The following is a 17,021-nucleotide window of genomic DNA, read 5'->3' as shown; positions in this document are numbered from 1 at the left end:
TTAAGACCTGTTTTTGAAACCCTGGATCAAATGAAAGTCATGTGCAAATTGAGCTCGATGAACCGAGTTGGCCTGCATCAAGTTTTCAGGGTTCTACTCGTCTGGTCTGCCGTAAAATGCAAGCCTTGCGGAAGTACTGACGTGTTCGCGTCAGCTTGGTTGGAGTGACTGGCGACTAGCTGAGGTAGTGCCGGGTAGTGACACAGCGGCTATATCAGGTAAGAAAAGACTCTTTTTGTTCATTTTTGGACTGTTCGTTCAAACAATGACGGATTATTTACAGGATGTTGTATTGAATCATATATTATGAATCACTTTCATTCAAAAAAACATGTACCTCTGTCCTGTAAATACTAAATAATGTAGCGGTTATAGCTAGCTTTCCAGTTAGCACCGCAGAAGCGTTCCATTTTTCCGGAAGTGAGTTGTCACATTGTATCTTTTTTTCTGGGACTTGTAGTTCGACCTTTTCATTCTGCGCATATATTGAAACCGTAGTAGTGTATGTCGGGAACTACATTACCGCCGTTTTGTTCTTATTGGGTAGTACGTGGGAAATGTAGTTCAATTGTGTCTAAGGCGCCAACTACCGAGTAAGAAACTCTTTTAAAAAACTACATCACCCGTCAATCGTCAATTTAGGCCGAAGGTCAATATACATTTATGGCTAGTTAGCTGGTTCCTTTTCCAAGCTAATGTGAGCAACACGACACGTTATTTTTCATACATAAACTTGTTGATGTCACTGTTTTGCTTTCCGCTTGCTTTGGTTGGATAAAATGGCTCTTGATCGATTTTCTCCAGGCATATGCCCTCCACGTAAACGTTAGCATTTGACAGCTTCTTACTGTCGACGTTTCATGAGCTAATATTACAGTGTACCAAAAGCAATTCCCGGATAATGATTTGGGTGGTGCGTTCAATTCGGCATGACCGCGTCCTGTAATTTTTTTGACGTTCTCTCTTTACTTCGTATTTTTTATGTCTGTGTGGGCTATGAAAAGTATCGTATACAAATGCAAGTTCTATGAAACTCGAATGGATTCTTATGGAGAGTAATTATCCGCTTGTTCAGTATTCTATTAACTGGCTCAACGTTTCCGTCACCTCAGCTCCTCGTTGTCCTGGTATGATTCCTATTTTGTCCGAGTGTCTGTACCCGTCCGCCCACAAACTACTGGGATCATTAGCTTATTCAAACGCTGAACACCTCCGTTTGTTTGATCGAAACATTGTTATTGAAGTAGACCGGACCATGTCCTGTTTTTATCAAAATTGATGTACTTTTTGGAAAATAGGTCCACTGTTTTGTGGTGTACTGGCTGGATGTTCAAAACACTGTCCGAGACGAATCTACACTTTTTTAATGATAAAAATCCCCCCCCCCCCTTTACATGCAGAATGTCAGAAGGGGACAGCGCTGGGGAGTCAATCCATGGAAAACCATCTGTAGTTGCTACATTTTTCACACGGGTTGGACAGGTGAGCATCTTTCAGTTGATGTGTGTTAGTGGTGAAACTTAATCAATGGGACACTTCAAAGTGTAGTTTGTTTGCAAAGACAATTGCACATTGCACTCTTGCAATAAGATAAGAAAACCTTTATTAGTCTCGCAATGGAGAAATTCCCAATTCACAGCAGCAATTTTCCCATTGTTAAATATTTTTGCATTTATGGGGCTCACACTTCAATTCATAAAGCCTTTCCAAACACATCTACAATGTATGTGCTTCTTTAGTTTATGTTTGACACATAGTCAGGGAATTGACACAAGACAAGTGTTGTGACCAAAGTATAAATTATTCATTTTAACTTGAGGACTATTCGGATTCGTGTTCTGGGAAATGTTCAGAATTGATACAATGTAAACTGGCGCGATATCTTTTTCAGAGGCCCTGCTGTATCGTGTGTAACTAAAGTTGATGTCTCAAAGATGATATCATCTCTGGTGGTAACGTCCACTTCTTGTTTTGTGTCATGGGAAACAGATCTATCAGTCATGGCTAGACAAATCAACGCCATACTCTGCAGTGCGATGGGCCTCCACACTTCTACTTACTGCGCTGTACATGATCAGAGTGTACATACTACAGGTAATGTTGCCTTTCCAGCATTTGTTTACAAAAGCCCAAAGTATAATTGATGTGACTTGCTTAAATCAACAAAGTAAGATGAAGTCATGCACGGTGCATTTCCACGTGCTCTAAAATTGTCAATGTAAAAACCTGTTTGTGCTGCCGCGTGACTCATTTTCTTTAATGATTTCCTATCTTGAGATTTGAGACTCTTCACATAATCCAGCTCTATCCTGTATTCTTTCCGGTGTGTTCTCCTAACGTGATTGTATTAAAAGGGTAGGCATGTACTGGACAAAGACTCTGCTTGTTAACAGGCTGTATCAGATCCACAGGTATGCAGACTAAGCTACTCGAGTTGTATTTCGATTTCTATCCGGTGATTGGCAGCTTTTAAGTTGATGAATTCCCTAAATTCACACACAAAAAAAAAAAATTCTCATGACTGCACACCTAAACCCGCACTCGGTGCATATCCAAACGAATACTGTACCTCAAACGCAACTTCACCTTGACAACAAAGCTTAAGACCCGCCCGAGTAACCATTAACAAGGAGCTGCTCGCCAAATTGGCTGTTTCAAGTCAAAGGTCAATGTAAGCTCCTCTTCACCCCTATTTTACTGCTGTCCTTTCACTTTCATTTCAGAAACACTCTCCAGCTCAAAACAAAACTGCTGCGGCAGTTTATCTTGACAAGTTAACAAGATGGCAGATTTGACTTTCCTTTTCACCGAAACTGGACTTGTAGCTTGCACTTCAGACGACTCAGACCAACCATGAGTCTCGCAGTGTCAATATTCCACTTGGCTGATGATTAAATGTCCTTTTTCATGACATCTGCGTAATGGTTGTTAACCACTTGCAAAAAGAGGTCGTAACCCTTTCGAGCACAGCGGTTACTGCAGTGGACAGTTGATTTTGGGATCAGGTTACTGGGTGCGTGAAAGGGTTACTTTGACCTTGCGTTGCTTTGCAGGGTTGGTATATAGTTACTTACGCCTTGGGAATCTACCATCTGAACCTGTTCATTGCTTTTCTATCACCAAAAGTGGATCCTTCACTGCTTGACGAAGGCAAGTTCAATCCATTTTGATCTCTTTTTTTTTTTCTCCTTTTGTGATGAGTAGGATCGTTCTTTTTCTCTTTTTGTAGAACACCCTTATTAATTAATATGCAAAGCTCTTATGTTTTTAGATGATTTCTTATTACCAGACGAGAGTTTGCACTCTTGTCGTGTAAATTGGTATTGATATGTTTTATATCTTGAAGCTAATGTCTGTGGTTAAGCCCTCATCACCCTGCCTCCTCTATAGACGAGGGCCCCGCCCTTCCTACCAAGCAGAATGAAGAGTTCCGTCCTTTCATCAGGCGGTTGCCCGAGTTCAAATTCTGGTGAGTCTAGCTGGGAGTCAAGTCTACATTCACAGATCAACCGAACAGATTCAACTTCACTTTGAAATTTGAAACTCTACGTTATGTATGTATAGATGTTATGTGTTATCTTTCTGCGTATTAATCTTAGGTCTGCGGTCTTTGTAGAGCTCCACGAATGCACATTTGAATTCAAACCTTCCCTGCATGGCCATGTTGTATGCAAACAGCAGGTCACCACGTGTAGCCGCACAGGGGTCGTGTTTTGCATCAGCCAGCATTACAACTGCTAGAAAGGCTCATCTTTTTTTCCCCCATCTGTAAAATGTCCCAACACTTCAAAAAAAAAAAAAAAGAAACGTATTAGCACAGTTTTGCTCATTTGCAAAAGTTCTAACAACAAAATTGTGAGGTCATTCGACATTTTGGTCCACAATGCCTACACCCTATGCATGTGATGAAAATTATTCGTATTATTCCAAGATTCAGTACATGAGTTAGAATTTACCTGACCATTAACCACATTTTTCAGACCATCAAGCACACTTAAAATCCCTTCACCTTCCCAAAAAATCGACAGTGCGCCTTATTTATGGATGGATATCGGCTTTTCAATTTGTTTTAAATTCAAATTCCTTTCTATGATGTTCATGTTGTCATTCTCCTCCACATCTAATCGCAAGCAGCCGTCTGTTTTCGGCATGCCGGATAGAACTAATTCCTGCTTCTATGTCTTAAGAATCATGAGAAAGGTGTAGTCCGACTAGCCTAATGCTGCGGTCGCTGGTGAGATAAGCTGAGCTTTTCTGGCGGCAAATTGATAATTTGTTACAATGTGGGACCGGACCTGCGCGAGGTAAACGCCGCAGCCAGCTTCCAACAGCTGCGGTGGACCAACCCAAAAAAAGGTTGGATGATGATGAGTGCCTTGGCTACTTTACAGCTGTTAAACTGTCAGCCAAGATAGCATTCCTCCAATCAACAGATTAACTAGCAATGTTAAAAAAACCAAAACATTTCCGTCTCTCTGAGGATGCCCTCCGATGCTCAAAGCCCCCCCCCCCCCCACCCCTTCCCCGCACCTAAATCTACCAAATGGACATACTATACAATGCGAATGAACGATTTAACACACAATGCTTGACAAAAATAATGTAACTATTTACCTGGAGCGCCTTATGTATGAACATTTTTTTTTTTCAAATGGACCCGTTCATCGATATTGCGCCGAATAACTGTGCCCAGTGGTACGAAAAAATGCGGTACATTGTTTCTAAATGAACTCTTTTGTTGACAGGCATTCAGCAACAAAAGGCATCGTCATTGCCATGATTTGCACATTTTTCGAAGCCTTCAACGTGCCGGTGTTCTGGCCCATACTTGTATTGTACTTCATCATGCTCTTTTGCATCACCATGAAGAGGCAGATCAAGGTAAAGATACGAACACGCGCACAGTGCTTGAAAGTGACGAAACCTGTTCCGTTTTGACGATACAGTATTACGCCGGAATTATTTAGCTTGTGCCTTTTATTTAAAGTGATAAATCATTTGATGTTTACAAGCAAAGTCAGATGAGCCGAGCAAATTGTAAAAAGGAAGTAGACTGGATGTCATTATTGTACGTGCAACCTTAAGTCATAAAAAAGTGTTCAAGATAACACATTCAACTACTCCTAACACGAACGCATGTGACTAGAATTAACATCCTTATAACTTTGTTAATTAAATGCATTGCACCACACAATACGTTCTGTGTACCATAGATATGCAAATTAGGTAGCTCTGACATGTCCGCCACGTCTACGTCAGCGTTAAAACTCCTACTGGCAAAGTGTTGCCGCTTTCCATGTTCATGAAAAGAAATTGTACAACCACAAATTTTGAATGGGACATTTTCATGCCACTGGATATTCATGTTTCATCGCATTTATTTGTTGCCTTATTTTCTTTTGTTTTATTTTACTGTGTGTTCCATACACAATATATATTTTATAAAAAAAAATGGAGACAAAATATTCTTTAGATATTTTGATATCTATAACCACTTATTTATAGATGACCGCCGCTATTCACGGGAAATAGCGACAGCCCGCAAATAGTGACAATTCGCGTAATGTTGACGCCAATTTTGAAAGTGACATAACATGATTTTACCGGCCCACTTGGGAATGGATTTTCCTTCATGAGTCCCCTGAGCTAAAACAAGTTTGACACATCTGATAAAGGCCATTTTATAGCACAATAATGATATCTACCACAATATAGATATTGTCAATTGTTCCATTAAAAATGTATTCAAAGGGGATGTCCAGTCAAAAATGTTCTTTACAATATGTTCCATACGCCCCCTGCTAGTCTAAACACGCTATTCAGCAGCAAAATCCGCTCATTTTTCAGCCACTTGCCCGCAACAGCAAATGATATCGCGGCGGCAAAAGGCTCCGCTTGCAAATGTCACACGACCAAACTCCGAAAACAGGTTCGCCCTGACGGTCGCTGCTGGGCCTTCGGCATTGTGATGTCATTATCAGTTGGCAGCAAGTAGCAGCACCAGGCAAAATGGCCACCCCCTGAGATAGATGAAAACGGGGGGTTCCGATCAATAGATATTCCACGAGTATGAACCAAATACCGTGTTTAGACTAGTGGGGACCCACACAACATAAAATTGTGAACACAATTTTAAATGTGACTTCCCCTTTTAAATCAACCCGCAAAAGTTTTTGCGACGCACATTGGTAAGAACTAATGGCATCATCCATTCTTGCCACTCGTTACTGGCAAGCATTGAAATGTAAGTACTCCCTTTAGCCCGAAAAAAAAGTGCTATCAGTGCCTCCCTGCTCAGGCGTAAACCTTTTGTGTCAACATATACTATTCATTTGGTACACTGAATGATGTTATGTTCCTCAGTCTTACTCCTAAACCTCAAAAACCTTTTACATTGTTGTCTATTGCGCCACAAACATTGCGCACACCGCAAACACTGCAATTTGAGTATTATACTTTTAATTTCTTATGATATGAAGTAATGAATTGTTTAACCCTTTCATGGACAGCGGGTTACTTGCAGGTAATCATTATTGGTGCATGAAAGGGTTAAATAAAACAACATGAAGCACATATTTAATGTGGTTCGCTTCTTGAGTTTGTTTCAAATATTTTTGCAATGTTCTACGAAACAGTATATACTTTTCCAAAATAATATATATAGTATTAGGCTACTATGTATGAGTCCTTTACATGCTGTTTACTGACTGGCTTTCTCCCCCCCCCCCCCCTTCTTCTCCAGCATATGATCAAGTATAGATATCTACCATTCACGCATGGGAAGAGGACATACAAAGGCAAGGACGACACAGGGAAACCTTTTGCTAGTTAAAACTCCCCCTTCCCTTTGTCCTTGTATGAAAATTGCCATTGACAGTCCACGGAGACAGACATAGGGGCTCAGATCTTTTTTTTTTGTAAGGGGACGGTTACATGACAAGAAAAAAAAAAAAACAGACACAATTTTGATCCGCGTTTGACAGTGGCTGTATGAGCCTCCTAACAACACAGATCAAAAATAGTCTGCAAGTGTTGCCTTTGTCCGCTAGGATGGATGGCGTCCGGGGGGTTCTCGAGATGATTCTCGTCCTAAATTTAGATTTGGCCAACATTTGTTAGTAGTTAGTGAGCCTCGGTGCTGCCTTTTGCCTTTTATAGCCTACTCGTTATGGAAGTGGTCACCAAGAACCACAGTGAAAAACATTTGCTCCAGCTTCATAAAGTTTGCACACACCCCCCACCCCCATGTTAGCCTTCCATGATTTTTGCTGAATATTTTGTGTCAGCAAGTTTGTTTGTTCCACGCGATGAAAGTGAGTCGTGCCAATTATTGGTACGTGATCAATTTGAAAGACGGCACAATTTTTCCATCTGCGCTCAAATAATGCCCTCCTGCTCTGAAATAAATCAGACGGCCGTCCTCAGAGCTAAATGTGGATCGGTGGCATTTCATTCGAATCAAATTATTTCAGTTGATTGACGGAAGACTTGAATTGACTATTTTCAGGTCTTAATACCCATTGATTTCTTGATCGACGTGTTGGACGCTCACCCACCCGAGCTCCGTCATTGGACGCACACATAAGTGACACCAACACATTTAATTCCCCACTCATGCCACTCATCGCTCAAATTTGTTCCGGGACGGCGCATTTTGCTTGAAAGAGCAAGTCCTCGAATTCGCTTTGCCTCAGATCTGAACACCGACGAAAGACAGTACACCTCGCCTTCACAAGGGGCACCCCAAAGCAGTTTGTCACGAGCTCCGTTGGCTGTTTGACTCTATTTTGGATTCGTTGAATAATCAGCGACTCAATTTGATGGCCGATTTGGAACGTGGCGAGGGCAACTCTCGGTGGGGCTCTGTCAGGCTTTCTGAGCGCTTGGGGAGTCTTTGGGAGAAGCAAAATTCACTCTTGGGAGGATTGCTGTTTCAAAAGCCTGCGTGCCATTCATTTAGATGAGTTTAGATTAGCTCTTGTACTCACTTCTAACTTGTTTGTTCTTCATAAAACGTGACAGTCATTCCAAGCAAACTGTTGTTTCTTTCTTTTGCAGAGGAAACATAAGAAAACTGAAATTGAGGGCTTTTATTATGTCAAATGGATGAAGTGGGTGACGATCACTTTTTTTTTTTTGTTTCCTTTCTGGGGGGTGTCCCTGACAACTTTTTTTTTTTAATCTGTCTATATATCTTTTTTTTTTTTTTTTTTTCCAAAATCCTGGAAACTTTTGCCCTTACTGAACTGAGATCCACGCTGTCGTAAGGGAACACCACAATATTTCCTGTAAAAAGTGGCTTTCAAAGGGTTGTTGAAAAGATTTGTACATATATATATCTTGAAATAAGACATTTGAGATTTATTTTTGTTTTCTCCCCCTTTCAACCAAGATCGCTATTCATTTGCTAGTGTTTAAAATAAATTTCATCTGAAATTGTTAAGAGCAGAACTGGTTAATCTTGTTCTCGATTTCATGCATTCAATCTGTTTCTCATGACTTGCATGTTCTTGTTTTCTTGTGTAACTGTTCAAAAGTTGGTTTTAATAACTTAAGTGTCATTTTTTTTCCACTTCAAATGCTATTAAAAAGGAGATGTCCCTTGAAACAGTACAAAGATACATGTGCTTCTATTTTATTTTATTTTTTAATATCTGCGCTGTATTTTTTAAATATTTTGATCGAATCGAGCGGATTTCAAATGGATGAATCACACAAACCTAACCATCATGCTACTTACTCTTAAATGATCACCTTGAGTTACGGTTAAGCCTTTGCACGGATTCTGCCACTGCCCTTTTACTGATTCGTCTCTCTATGATGTTTTGACAGACATGAGAAGTAGCTGCATAGATGACCCCTGTATGATGTTGCAACCATAAACGGTGAATTTTTGCAATGCGACCTTTATCCTCTGGTCAGTTGAAAGAAACTGCGTTGTGTCGGACGCCCATCTGCTGATTATTTGGAAACGTTGGATAAGGGGCACAATTCTGTAGGTTCTACAATGTATCTGTAAAACAGCTTGCTATGAATTGTGTTTTGTGGCATTGGTTACAATAAGAGAATGTGAAGTAAAGTGTTATCATGCGGGGGTGGGAGGGTGGGCGGTCTTGCAAATCATTTGTGTTGGTGCGCATCACATTTGCAAGTGGATGTTACGTGGCTGACGGGGTGAATAAATGTATTTACTTGTGACCTTGTGTCCTTTTACATCACCTAACTTCAGCTGCCACTGCTGTTTTCCAGACAAGTTTGATATTTTGTTAAAAAAAAAAAAACAAGCGGGCGGCAACTACCTTTTTGACCACAGTTGATTAACAACAGTTTTCTTTGGCCGACATTGTTTTCGCCCGGGCTCAATTGAGTTTTCACAGCCGGTGGAGATTTCTGTTTGCATCCTGATTTGTGAATCCCTCATCCTTTGCAGACACTCATGCCAATTCTAATCATGCATTCCAAAGTGCATGGAAATGTCCACGGAGGCGGGGGATTTGCCAATAGAAGCGTCACGTTACCTATTAAATTAGAAAAGTGCCATGTTGACAGGTGACACGGGCTTGGAACGATGGCAGCGAAAAGCACGAGGCGTGTTCTTGTCTCTCTGTGCGTGATGGGGTACGTTTGGCACACACGGTCTCAGTGCGACTCTCAGTTCAACCTGAACGGAGATTATTTGATCGGCGGACTCTTTGACATTCACGCGAGTAGCTCAGTCAGCCACGACAGGCCGGAAGCCATTCGCTGCTCCAGGTAAGTCGCCAAACATTTGGCGGGCAGTTGAAACCAACGGTCTCCGCCATCATTTAATACGACACGTCATGAATGGCGACATCAAGATTTACTCTCTGCAAACGTGTCTTAATCTGCTTTTTCTTGCAGTCAAGAGTTCAGTCTGTCAAGTTATCGACGGTTCCAGCTGATGAGATTTTCCGTGGAGCAGATCAATAACTCGAGCCGACTCCTGCCCAACGTTTCCCTGGGCTACAAGATATTTGACCACTGCTCCATTTCGAAGAATTTCCCCGGTATTTTTGACCTGATTTCAGCCAATGGCTTGATCCGCCCCTGGAGTGAAGACCACCTGCATCTGTCGGCGGCCTCCAACGTCGTCGGCGTGGTGGGTCCTTTTACCAGCACCGACACGCTGACGGTGGCGCCGCTCTTCATGATGGATCTCATTCCGCTGGTGACTCTAAAACTACTCAAATAATATACACACAGTGTCTGTTATGAGGAAGTGTGCACTTAGGCAAATGTACGTACTTTGATCCTTCCAGATACATTTGGAGAGAAGTCAAAACATGATTGGCAGCCACATGACAAAAAGCATGTACTGATCTGAGCTTTTACCTCAGTTACCTTAAGCGGAGGGTAAACAATTTTAGCCTTATTTTTCCAAAACCTGTATATCAGTTTGGCAGAATCTCTACCAGACCCTCTTTTTCCACAAATTGTGATTTTTAAGTTGTCTTCTCTCATGCAAATGAAAATGCAGTTTAATTAATTCAACTAAATTCAGCGAATTCTGAGAAATGGGGAGGAAAAAGTCTCTCATGCTACCACCCCTGGCAAAAAAAAATAAAATTATGGACTCACCACTCTCAAAGGATGTTCATTCACTTGTTAAAATTTGGAAGAAACGAAGCTGATTCTAGACATGGCGCTGCTAAAGTAAATATAAATGGTAACTTTCTGACATCAAGGAATAGTAAAATGATACTGAGTGATTTCTGACCTGAAATAGAATAAAGGAAGTGGAGAGTGACTTTTGAGACTGGCTGTAAATAAAGATTTTGTTTTCCAGAACTGTTTTGAGTGCTTGGAGCTCGGCGTTTGCACCATCAATAGAAAAAAAAAAACAACAAAAAAAAAACAGAATAGTTCTTGGACAGAGAACAGCGATCTTTGCTAGGCCATTTTAACGAAGTGTATGACGACTGCAGTTCATTACTAGCTTAAGTCACACCCGTGCCGTGTGCTCATTTTTTGATGACCGAAACTGACAAGTCCTCCGTTACTCCTTCAACAGGTCAGCTACGGAGCAGCCAGCTCGGACTTCTCGGAAAAAGCGAAATATTCCTCTTTCCTGCGCACCGTACATTCCAACAGAGACAGCGTCAAAGTGATCGTCGCCATCTTGCAGCACTTCCGCTGGGAGTGGGTGGCCTTCCTCAACAGCAACGACGCTTACGGCAACGACGGCCTGGCGCTCTTCCGGAAGATCATTCGCGATACGGACATTTGTCTGGCCTTCGCCATGTATCTCCAACCAAACTCAAATTACTCCGAAATGTTCCAGCACGTCGAAGCGCAGAGGATCAAAACCATTGTGGTTTTTGCGCCCAAACTGCTAGCCGAGGCGCTCGTCGAGTCAGCGACACGGCTGGGCGTCACGGGCAAGGTGTGGCTCGCGGTCGACACCTGGTCCCTAAGCGAGAAGCTCCCCAAGATCAAAGGCATCCAAAAAATCGGGACGGTGCTGGGAGTGTCTCAGCCCGTATTGACGATACCCGGTTTCACGGAATTCCTCCTCGCTACCCAAAGCAAAGATCCTTGTCCCGATGCGGAGGAGCTTCCGTTTTGCAATCAGATTTGCAACTGCTCGACTCTGAGTACGCGGGACATCATCTCGATGGACCCGTCCTACTCTTTTTCTGTTTATTCGGCCGTGTACGCCATTGCGCACGCCTTACACAACGTCTTGCGATGTGAGGAGCGCACGTGTCAGGGGAATATTTCAGTTTCCCCCCACAAGGTGAGCGGCTTTTTAGTCAAACCGTTTGAACTGTTCACATTCATAGTTCTCGGTAAATCTTCCTAATGTCGTTTTTTTTTTTTTCCAAGTGGGTGTTTCTTCTTTGATATCATAACATTCTAGTACAAACTTACTGCACATATCAGGAAACAGGCGACTGTAAGATGCTTTCGTGGTTATCAAATTGCATTCTGATAGAATTAGGAGTCAGCAATGTATTAAGATCCTTTGGAAATGTTGCAACTTAAATTTTATTTTGCTATTATATTTGTGATATAAGCAAACTCTTGTTTACAATGAAATGCACACGCTGTTCCCTCGTTTAGGTTCTGGTGGAGCTGAAGAAGTCAAACTTCACGCTGCTGAACCAGCGCATTCAATTTGATGAGAACGGGGACCCCAATTTCGGCTCTTATTCCATCGTTTTCTGGAACAAGAGCGGCGATATAGAGGAGATTGGATTCTATGAATTTCAGTCCTCAGTCAGTTTTGTCATCGACGAGACCAAAATTCGCTGGCATGGCAACTGGAAGGTAGCTGAGAGGGCCACGGGCTCAAATCGGCCCGGCCTCCAGACAAGAATCGCGGAATCCGACAAGTTGTCTTATGTTTGTGTTCATGCTGCGCAGGTGCCAACGTCACAGTGCTCTCACAAATGTCCTGTTGGATTTGCAAAGAAGCAAGACGGAATTCACAAGTGCTGCTTCACCTGTGAGGAATGTCCAAATGGAACCTATATCAACATCACCGGTAAGTCGGTCTCGACAGAGCAACGGGTCAGTTGATGTTTGAAAGTACCCTAAAAGGCGCTCCGAAAACCATCCCATGTTATCAAAAGCCGACATTACGCCTTATAATCCGACGAGCTTCACGTATGGATCAATATTCTGATTTCTTGGACGTAGTATTTTAAATGTTCTGCGAAGCCTTTTGTTACAGCTGCAGCGGTTGTGAAAGCGCGATATAAATAAAGCTGTGTTGGATTGGATTGTCGTCCCTTTAGCATAGCTCCATCTAGTGGACGCATAGCGCAACCTCAGTCACGATTGTAGCTTCTATTCTACGCACCTTATAATCCGGTGCGCCCTATACATGAAAACAGTTTTAAAACAGGAGATTCATTGAAGGTGCGCCTTATACTCCGAAGCGCCGTATAGTGCGGAAAATCCGGTATACTCCCACGGGATCTGAACACTTCTAATTGGGGCCAATTACATGATCAGCGTGCCTGCTTTTCCAAAGATAACAGACATCATCTTAGTTGGCTATTCCATTGCATAACATACTTTTCCCTAAATAGCTGTCTTCCAATTGGCATAAAAATAATTATTGAACCTACCTAATTGGCTGGAAGACATTACAGGGCTCTATTAGTGGGTGAATTTTTTTAACATTGCTAACCATCATAAAATGTAAAAATAAATAAATGAGCCACTGGTTATAGTGATACGTGAAAACTCATTAGCATTTTTTTATTCATCACACATGAGCTACATGATGATAATCGAGGCTCAGCGGGACATTTGGTGACGCAGGCACCCCCCCGGCAGCCTCGGTTTCCATTGCACATTTCAAAAATTTCAACATCAAACTGTCTTGTGCGTGTTCACGTTGGAGAGGGGGTGTGGCTTTGAGCTCAGATGGGAGCTTGAAAGCCTCATTTGAAACCCGATTCCCATGTTGGAAGCTTAACGTCAAGCCGCCCAACCTTTGTCAAGCTAATGCTAAAGATGCCGACTCACAAAGTACCGCCTGCTTTTGTGTACGCCACAGAGGACGCGTACACGTGCGTGGAGTGTAAGGAGACGGAGTGGTCGTCCGAAGCCAGCACAGCTTGCACCCTGCGAAAAGTGGAATACGTCTCATTCGAGGACAGCGCCGCCGTGTTAATCATTGCGGCAACCTTGCTCTTGCTGGGCCTGTCGCTCACCATGTGCGCCGTCTTTGCCCTCAACTACAACACGCCGGTGGTCAGGTCCGCCGGCGGCCACATGTGCTTCCTCATTTTGGGCTGCCTCAGTCTGAGCAGCCTGAGTATCATCTTTTTTTTCGGCAAGCCCTCCGTTTTCTCCTGCGTCTTGAGCTTTGTGCCCTTTTCCTTGCTTTTCTCGATGTGCCTGGCCTGTTTCGTGGTGCGCTCGTTCCAGATTGTATGCATTTTCAAAATGGCCGCCAAGTTCCCCCAACTACACGGCTGGTGGATGAAATATCACGGTCAGTGGCTGGTCGTCGCGGGGACGTTTGTCACGCAGTGCGTCGTGACTTCGATAAGCTTTTGGATCGCCACCCCCAAGCCGTCCAATGAGACAACATGGTCTCCTGACAAAGTCATTCTCGGCTGTGAAATCAGTATCAAGGCGGCCACGGGTCCGACAGTTTTGCTCGTGTGTTTGAGCACCCTCTGCTTCATTTTCTCCTACATGGGGAAGGACCTCCCCAAAAATTACAACGAGGCCAAAGCCATCACCTTCTGCTTGCTCCTGCTGATCCTCACCTGGATCGTCTTTGTGACCATTTGTTTGCTTTACAGGGGCAAGTTTGTCCAAAGCCTGAATGCTCTGGCGGTGCTCTCCAGCCTCTACTCTTTCCTCTTGTGGTATTTCCTCCCAAAATGTTACATCATTATATTTCAACCTCACAAAAACACACCGCAGTACTTCCAAGGCCTAATCCAGAACTACACTAAAACAATTAGCCAGTAGTAGCCTGCAGTGATTACCACTCTCACAAAAATAAATAATACCAATTCTTCATTTGAATCTATTACAATAGGTCAATTTTGCACATTCCTTTTTTTCCCCAATAGTTTTTTTTTCAGATAAGGGGTTTTATGCCACCACCCACACCCCCCTCCTCCATTTTTAATTAAGGCCTTGAATGTGTGTCATAGTTTTTTGAAGAATTACTTGGGGGGGGGGGGGAATAAATAAATAGATCAATTCAAAGTTGTCCAGTTGCCACCAGAGGCCACTCTTCTCCTTTCTCAACGCGTTGAACGACGTGCAGGTGCCTCAGTCTGTCCTATAATAATAACACTGCCAATAAGTTAAAAGTCACAAAACCAGGGAGTTAAAACTGAAAAACAACATTCGACATAGTGCTTCAATAAAAGCACTATCACTGAAGAAAAGATGGTCATGAAGGGGAAATCTGAAGACTGACATTGGAAAACAGAAGAATATCAAAACTATGCAACTTAAATCTTGCATTTTTTGAACGTCTATTTTATATTTCACTTGTGTCTTTTTCAATGTGAATTAGTTCCCAATAATTATTTTTCTACACTGCCAATAATTGTTTCCAATGCCATAATAATAATAATAATAATATCAACACTAGATGATACACTTCCGCAATTTTGTCGAAAACGGCTGTCCGGACAAGGGTTCAAATCCTTACACCACCCTTCTTGTGTGGGATTAGCATGTCTGCGTTCTCCCCGTGTCTGCGTAGATTTTCTCCAGTTACAGCCCCGTTGTGTGTCAGTTTGTGCCTTGCGATCGGAAGACGACCCCTTCAGGCTGGAAACTGCGCCCCTCGCTCAATGACAGCTGCGGGGCCCAGCACGCCCGCGACCCACATGAAGATTAAACCCTCCAGCGGTGGAGAATGGATGCATTTCAACAAATATAAGAGCCAAGCACAAATATTAGGCCTGCTCGTCAAGTGTCTATAGTTGTGGTATAAAACAAAGCGAGAGGGAATTTATGATGCGAATGTTAAATTCAGGACAAAGTATTACGAGCCAAAACATTAGCCATTAGCCATACATGCGCATTCTTTTGCAGTCCAGAATCGAGAAAAATGAAACTTTTCCTTTTGCTATATTTGTCTAAGTTGAGGGACTCGTTGTTTTTGAATGCGTGGCTCTACTTTACGAAATGGCAAAAGGAGAGATGGATTCCGTTTGAACGCAGCTTTATTCAAAGAACGTGTGCCCGCAGGACGATCGAAAAACGTTACTCTCGGCAACGGAATCACTTCCTGCTTCCCTCACTTCAACAGCCAATCAGAGGCTCGCAACATAAAAACATGTCTCAGCAATTACAACAACAGAATGTAATTTAGGTAATCTTAACATGAAATAATATGATGCCCAGACATAAAATTATAATAATTAATAACATATCACGTGCTTACATTTGTGATACGAGCCGCTGAAATGTTTTTCTTTGCTCAAAACTGTCCCATCCATCCATTTTTCATCCGTGTGTATCCTTAGATCAAGTGTGAACTTGTAATCCACAATAAAATACACTAAAATGACACACCAGGCCCCGAATGACTTGAAGGTGTAGCGACAGCACGCATGGAGAGCGGTAAGACTTTTCCCGAGGGGGGGTAAGTGATCATTTCCCGGCGCTCAATTGGCATTTTGTTGCGGCTATTCGCTGCTACTGGACGGGGGGATGAACCGTGAAATTAGGGAACGAATTGCTAAATAGTGCCACTTGACATGGCATATGGCGCCATGGGGGTGGGTGGGGGGGGGGGAGCAGCTTAATGCTGACACCAACAAATTGACGATTTCATACCGATTTCCCACGCACACGTTGCTTAACTCGGCGGCCACGATTTGGTGGCTTGGCCTAAAAATTACAGAGCACACTTGGGGTTCGTAGAAGAAAAAAAAAACATTGATATTAAAACAAACTTGATAAGAATTTCGATCATGTGGAATTCATGGGCCTGTCACAGGTGTTATGCAGGCCAATAAGTTTCTCATACAGTTCTAATTATCACAATATTTGATTTATTGTCCTTTACTAGACATGACACATTAAAACATTTTTTTCTCATTAATTTCAGTCTTCAATGTTCTGCCAGTTACGCATTTGTGAACTATTGTTGGGTGACACTCGAACAGGTTTGATCCTCTTCTGGTTTATTCGTGTCATGTTTCAACGTGTAATCATATTCTATATTTATCAGTGAAAACATTTTCTCTGTAGGTCATGGTATTATTTTTACTATTCACCCATGCAGTAGTTTGGCCATTTTATCTATTTGTCGATGTTGTTGAGGTGGATTTTAAAACATGTTTGCTCCCAGTCAACCTTATTTTATTCTCAACAAAATGTGTTATATGCTTAACTCTCACTTTTGTATATGCATGTGTATTTTATTTATGTGCACGCAAACAGCAAAACAATACCAGAAAATAACCTGTAACGTTAGAAGAAATTGGTGAGGTCTGAAAACTAATATGGGTTAATAAAAAATATATCACACCTCATGCATCCGTGATCATGTTCATATTCAG

General features: G+C 42.4%; 2 protein-coding genes across 4 annotated transcripts; both read left to right on the top strand.

Annotated features, from left to right (window-relative positions):
* The first annotated feature begins 106 nt into the window (after positions 1-106).
* Positions 107-8,599, top strand: rer1 (retention in endoplasmic reticulum sorting receptor 1). Of its 3 annotated transcripts, XM_019888037.1 has the most exons (8): positions 107-218; positions 1,401-1,482; positions 1,990-2,094; positions 3,054-3,150; positions 3,391-3,469; positions 4,746-4,881; positions 6,743-6,797; positions 8,059-8,599. In XM_019888037.1, exons 2-8 carry the CDS (start codon positions 1,402-1,404, stop codon positions 8,067-8,069), a joined length of 564 nt encoding a protein of 187 aa, XP_019743596.1. In that variant the 5' UTR covers positions 107-218; position 1,401; the 3' UTR covers positions 8,070-8,599. The 3 variants fall into 3 exon arrangements, with proteins under 3 accessions (XP_019743596.1, XP_019743594.1, XP_019743595.1); XM_019888035.1 differs by having other exon boundaries at positions 6,743-8,599; XM_019888036.1 differs by lacking the exon at positions 107-218 and adding an exon at positions 624-697 and having other exon boundaries at positions 6,743-8,599.
* Positions 8,600-8,718: 119 nt separating this feature from the next.
* LOC109526633 (taste receptor type 1 member 1-like) lies at positions 8,719-15,343 on the top strand. Its single transcript, XM_019888034.1, has 6 exons — positions 8,719-9,753; positions 9,883-10,189; positions 11,033-11,758; positions 12,085-12,291; positions 12,388-12,508; positions 13,532-15,343. Exons 1-6 carry the CDS (start codon positions 9,569-9,571, stop codon positions 14,458-14,460), a joined length of 2,475 nt encoding a protein of 824 aa, XP_019743593.1. The 5' UTR covers positions 8,719-9,568; the 3' UTR covers positions 14,461-15,343.
* The last annotated feature ends 1,678 nt before the right edge of the window (positions 15,344-17,021 follow it).

Source organism: Hippocampus comes, unplaced genomic scaffold (genome assembly GCF_001891065.2).
Source record: "Hippocampus comes isolate QL1 unplaced genomic scaffold, H_comes_QL1_v1.1 scaffold14, whole genome shotgun sequence".
NCBI classification, from domain to species: Eukaryota; Metazoa; Chordata; class Actinopteri; order Syngnathiformes; family Syngnathidae; genus Hippocampus; species Hippocampus comes.
Note: the sequence above shows the minus strand (reverse complement) of the source record. Positions and strands in the feature narration are given on the sequence as shown.